This window comes from Neopelma chrysocephalum, unplaced genomic scaffold, assembly GCF_003984885.1.
Source record: "Neopelma chrysocephalum unplaced genomic scaffold, ASM398488v2 Primary Assembly neopelma1_159, whole genome shotgun sequence".
NCBI lineage: Eukaryota > Metazoa > Chordata > Aves > Passeriformes > Pipridae > Neopelma > Neopelma chrysocephalum.
Window position 1 is genome coordinate 1,287,253 of NW_020897821.1, and position 6,000 is coordinate 1,293,252.

General features: G+C 40.7%; 1 protein-coding gene across 3 annotated transcripts in view; it reads left to right on the forward strand.

The window, feature by feature from the left end:
• The window catches only part of CEP89 (centrosomal protein 89), a 28,732-nt gene that overhangs the window by 22,470 nt on the left and 262 nt on the right, over positions 1–6,000 (forward strand). For all 3 annotated transcript variants that reach the window (XM_027701513.1, XM_027701514.1, XM_027701515.1), the window contains 2 exons: positions 1,927–2,096; positions 5,387–5,982. In XM_027701513.1, coding sequence (XP_027557314.1) covers positions 1,927–2,096; positions 5,387–5,624 — 408 coding nt within the window. In that variant the 3' untranslated portion in view covers positions 5,625–5,982. The remainder of the gene's footprint in view (positions 1–1,926; positions 2,097–5,386; positions 5,983–6,000) is intronic.

The window sequence follows — 6,000 nt, forward strand, 5'->3', positions numbered from 1 at the left end:
CCAGCCCATGGCACTGATGCCACATCCAGTCTTATCTTAAAAACCTCCAGGGACAGAGAATCCACCATGTCCCTGGGCAGCCCATTCCAATGGCTGATCACCCTCTCTGTAAAGAAATTCTTTCTAATCTCCAACCTAAACCTCCCCTGGCACAGCTTAAGACTGAGCCCTCTTGTCTTGCTGAGAGTTGCCTGGGAAAAGAGACCAACCCCCACTTGGCTCCCCCCTCCTGTCAGGTAGTTGTAGAGAGTGATGAGGTCTCCCCTGAGCCTCCTCCAGGAGCCAGAGGCTTGAACCATCTCAGGCAGAGTGCAGCTTAAAACACAACACTCACCTTAAAGCAGAGCTCCCTGCAGCTGGGAGGTCAATGACCGGGAGATGAAAAATGTGTTTCACCAACACTACCAGCTGCTTTATCAGCCTTTGCTGTGATAAGAAGGTCTCTCTAGTTCTCTGAACTTATTAATTATGGGCACCTGCCCTGGAGAGAGCATTTCAGGGCCCTCTTGGACCTGAGTAAAGCTGGAGAATTTCTTGGCAGAGGGGAAAGTTCCGCTGTTTCGCTGTGCTCTGCACTTTCTCTGCTGGCTCTGAGCAACCTGCTGCTCAGAAGGAACTTGTTTTCCTTTAGCCTCCCAGGGCATTACAGTGCAAGCACCTGACTCTGCATTTTGGAGACTTCTCTGGGAATCTAAAAAGTTGAATGATGTGACTGGTTGACTTGCAGGCTTCTAATTATTGTCTTGGAACTGACAGGGAAAAGCTAGGGAAAACCCCCTGTGTTTTCCCTATTGAATTATTAAAGTTCTAGGTAAATATTATTATTTATTATTGTCCTATGAGCTCTAGAAAAATAAACTCCACGATGGCACATTTTACAAGAGCTAAAAAAGGAAACAGTTTGTGGAGGGGATTATACAGCCTTATATACAGCATATACCTAAAAAGGCCCATTTTTTTTTAATTCCTCTAAAAGGCAGACTCAGTCCTTCTGCTCTGATTCAGATGAAGATAAAACCTTAGTGATTAGCACCTTAGGTAAAACTTTGTAGTAGCAAGACATAAATAGCAGTATTTTCAAAGCTTCACTATTAAATAGTTTACAGTTTTATTAAAGGAGGTGCTTCCATCCCAAAACTCTGTCCTATAGCCTGTAGGAAATGTCACATTCTGCAGATAAAATAACAGTTTTAGCATTCTGCTTGTAATCATGAGAAAAAAAGCTAATGTTGGATTTGATTTTTGTCAAGAGCAGCAGCATCTAAACATTGGTAACAGTACACAAGCCACAGTTTTTCAGTTCCTTGTGTGCTCATGCGATTTAATGGAGATGTAATTTCAGAAAGCAAAATAATTCTGTATAAAAATTATTTCTTATTTTTGAGATGAGACCGATAAATTTGGTTATTATAGCCATTAAGCAAAAAACCACTAGTGCCTCACTGAACAGAAGGACTATTATGAGAAGCAGCAAGCTACTTTAAAACACAAAGCTGTCCTTTTCCTTCATCTTAGTATTAATATTGAACAACTAACAAAACATAAACACTTTTTCTTGGTATGTACTGCTAAATAGGACTGTTGGACAAGTGGTAAGCAACAGGTGCTGTAATGTGTAGCTTTGCATCTTGGAAAATAAACCCTTTTTTGCAGGTAATTCTGTTCACTCATAAGACAAACATACAGCATGGTGTTCACTGTACACACCAGTTTTATATACAGAACAAAATGAAGTTTAGTACCTTTGAATTAACAAACAGGTTACAAAAAAATCCATAATGCAACCCACCTGACAGACTTAAGCAGGGCAGGACTGATGTGAAATTAAACTGCAAATCAATGTCTCCATCTGTTTCTTTTGCTGGTAGTGACTTGTCCATATTTCTCCTATAATCCCATTTTTCCTATTATCTTTACCCCTTACAGGTGTATAAAAAGAAAGCAGCTGGGAAGCTTGGAGATATCAATCTCAAGCTGACTGAGCAGGAGAAGGAATTTGCTGGGAAGACTGCTTGGTATGAGCAGGAAATGAAGCACCTCCGGCATCTGCTGCAAGACAAGCAGGAAACCCTGGATGAAGTGCTGGAGCAGAAGAGGTGAGTGAGGCACAGGGGGGAACTGCTGTTCTTAAGACTTCTTCTGAAGAAGAGTATCAACCTGAGCCTAATCTTTGACGATTTGAGGGGGTTCTATAAATCAAGATATGTGTTAGTTTATTTAATAGCATCTTCTGCTAAAGGCTGAACACTTGCCCACCCACACTCCTCACCAGTTTTCAGACTAGTAGGAAATGAAAGGAATCTCGTGATTACACATAAGATTTGTTTCCTTTTGCATCTGTCTTGCTGAGTAATGCTCAGAGTCATCATTCTCACATACCTTCCCTTAAATAAGCTACGCTGCATGTTTGAGATATAAACAAAGCTGATGATGCGGTCCTTGAGTGAAAAAACAGGGTCATAAATACTTCCAGCCTTATTTCACAGGACACTTACTATTATGAGTTTACTAGGTCAGAGTTTATTTCCTAAGTCTTCTGCAGAGAAACAGCCCTTGGAGATAGTTACAGCTGCTGTGGTTTGGCTGGAAAATGCAGGTGTGAAAGTGCCGTAGACTGTCCTCGGGAGAGGGTCAACAGCAGAAAAGCTCTGCAGCTGTGCACAGGCAAGGGAGAGGAGCTGTCTTACTTGTGGGGTGACATATAAAATTGTAACCATGATAAAAATTGTTGAGCTTTGTTATAAGGAATATTTAAATAAACTCTCACAGGAGAGATGAAAATTAATTCTTGAGCCGGCAGCCCAAATATGAGATTAAGGCTGAATTAATTTAGTTCAGTAAGGGCACAAAGCTCTGTCTTTTGTAAAGAAGAATCTGCTTTCAGAACCTGCTTCTGTTAACTTTTTCATCCTCAAACATCAATCAGTACAGCACTGGCATTTTGTTTACTCTCAACAAGGTACAGAGCCTTACATTCTGGCTAGGTTGGAGTTGAATGGAGTTTTTATTTTTACTTATTTGAGTAATAACAGCCTACATTAATACCAAACAAACTTAATGCTTTTTGCCTGAAGACATCTGGAAACAGCACATGTATCTAAACTGAGCATGTATCTAGTTTTAAATGCCAAGTGGTGAAGACTTGTGTTTGAAGAGGTGAACTGGCTGTAGGGGCAGGGAAATATAGTGTTGAGAAAAAAGCACAGACCATCAGCAGCTGTAGTAGCCAAACTGCTCTGTAATCCAAGTTTCTAAGGGAAGGGAGGCTGTGACTAATAAGAATGAAGACACCCCCTCCCCAGCCTATTCTGCTGGATGCGTTTTTAGGTTTTGGTCGGGTCAGAATTTTTGAACGAAACCCATGCAGAGACAAAACCTGCACTTGGGATGCAGCTGCTTCTCCTCAGCTCACCTGAAAACCAGCTGAACTGTGAAGCAGGACATTGGGCCACACTGAGAAGCCTCACCTGTGACTGGAGTGCTGTGTGTGCTTCCTAGACAACAATATACTGTGACTGCTCACTCCAGAGCAAAGTCAGTGAGTGCTCTCTGACTCTGCATCTCTCAGACCTGTTTAAAAACTAATCCTCCAAGAAGAGGTCAGATACACCACTATCTCTAAAGGCATCTGTTTCCTTTCTACTCAGGTAATTTGAACCATGTGGACACTTTTAAAACCAGTTTCTTAGAACTAATGTTTTTTCTAAAATCACTTGAACTGAAGATGAGCATCCTGTTTGTCAGGCACGCTGACAGCATTAAACTGCAATTCAGAACTTGCTGATCTTTAGTTTCATCATCTTCAAAAAAAGTCTTGGTTTTATAAATTAGAGGATGAACTACAGCTTGGGTAGTGTTCTGCACTACAGTAACAGTAAAGCAGATTAAGCTCTTGTGTATTGATTGTTGACCATGAGGGTGCTGTGCACGGTGCCTGCAGACTCCAGTTGGAGACCAGGGGCAACAGGGAACAGGAGCTTGACCTATCAAGATATAAAAGTTCATTTAAAAACAAGATGGTGAAAACGTTCCAAGATCACAATACAGAGGGCCAGGGTCAACCAGTGGGTGACACTGAGGCCTGCTAGTTGGGGGAGTAAATTCACTCTGTGCCTCACATCTTCCCCAAATGTAGGCTGAGGAGAGGGATAATTGCCTTTGTAAAGCATTTTGAAGCATATTCCAAGCACTGGTAAATACTAGACACTCTCATCCCGTCTCAAGGAGAAATATACTTTGTGAGAGCAAAGTCATCTACAGTTTTGGTGTTTTAAAAATGAGAGATTGCTTCTCAATAGCTTTTTAGCAACTTGGCAGAAATGGAAAGGTCCAACTAATTAACTGTGGCCTCTCACATTCTTGGGCAGAGTCTTAGACTACTTTTAGCACCTGTACTGCTTTCACCTGCTGCCTTTTGCTTTAATTCCATTTTCAATGGTTACTGATCTCCTCCACCACCAAAAGTTCATTCCAAGCAATATATGCAAGAATAATCTAAAGCCCTTCTCTACAAGGTTTTTTTTCTTCTTCCATCTGTATATCAAGGTGAATATGTGTGAAACATAAGGTGAAACACAAAGTGGGCAGGGACTATGTCTGGGCCACTTTTCACCACTTCATTCTCAGGATGATCAATCACAAAGGGCTCTCAACACATTTATGTTGTGCATTGATTCGTTTCTCATTTTTAGAGCCTGGTATTGGGGAGAATTTGTGTAGAAGGGTAGCTCTGTCCAGTGCTTCAGGTAGTGCCCTGAAGGGGCTGTATTAGTCTGTATAGCATTCAAATTTGTGTGCTCATTTTCCATGCAACAGCTTTGCTTTCCACCTCAATTATCTTGATATCCTTATTTTTTTGTACTTTGATACATATTAGAAATGAGTCAGAGGAAACCCAAGAGCTTAACCTTGATCTAATATAACTTACTAAAATAAAAAGCCTGTGTGGAATACACTGTATTATTAAATCATTTTGGCTTCCATGCTTAAAAAATAACCTATTGCTTGAGAAAGATGCTAAATAATTCATTCATTTATGCTTGGGCATCAGAGAAATGAATCTGTGAGGTTGTAGTGCCTTAAGGACTGTCCTTCTCTAGCTTTGTCTCCCCTCCTAGTTTACACCACCTTTATTTGGCTGCCACAAAGAGGCATTAGCTGAGACTTGATCCAACTTGTTACATGGGTCCAAGTGTTTCTTTTCTGGTCATATCCTCTCTAGCATTACATTTAGTGGGCTTTTTCAAAAGCAAAATAGGCTTGAATTTTAATCAGGTAATTTCAGGCACTTAAGTACAGGCCATTTCTAATTTGCTTATCCACATACTGTAATTGTCTTCTGCTGAAACATTGTTAAAATTAGGATTTCTCTTCATTTTTCCCCTAGGAAAACGGAAGGGGAACTTGAAATCATTTGGGAAGCCACAACCAAAGAAAACAGGAGAATGAGAGAGCTCTTACATAAATCCCTGAGGAAGAACACCATGTGGAATGCTGGCACAGCTCATGAGCCACACTTTGATCAAAGCTCTCAGGAGGACCTAGTTTACAGACATGATTTTAGCTATTGTGATGTGAAGACTTCATCCCCTACTAAAAATGAATTTCAAGAAGAGTCTCAGTGATAAAAATCTGCATCTCATCCAAAAAAGAGAACTCAGTGCCTGAATTTGACTTTCTCAGTGACACAAGATATGATGGAACATTTCCCCCCTTCACAATGACTGGATTTTTAAGGTCATAACAATGACAACAGCATATTCTCCAGCTGTGCCATCAATAGGGTAAATCTAGCCTGAAATATTACTTTAATACTTGAAGAAAAGGCTATTCCTTGTTAAGACAAAATGTGATTCAGCTTTAAGTTAACATGAAAAGACAAGTAACCAGTTAACAGGATGAAATTTGACTGTGGAGCAGTCAGGACCAAAGCATTCTCCTGACAACTGGTGGTGCCTGAATGCACAACTGTCCACTCCACAGGTTTACAGGAGCCTGAAT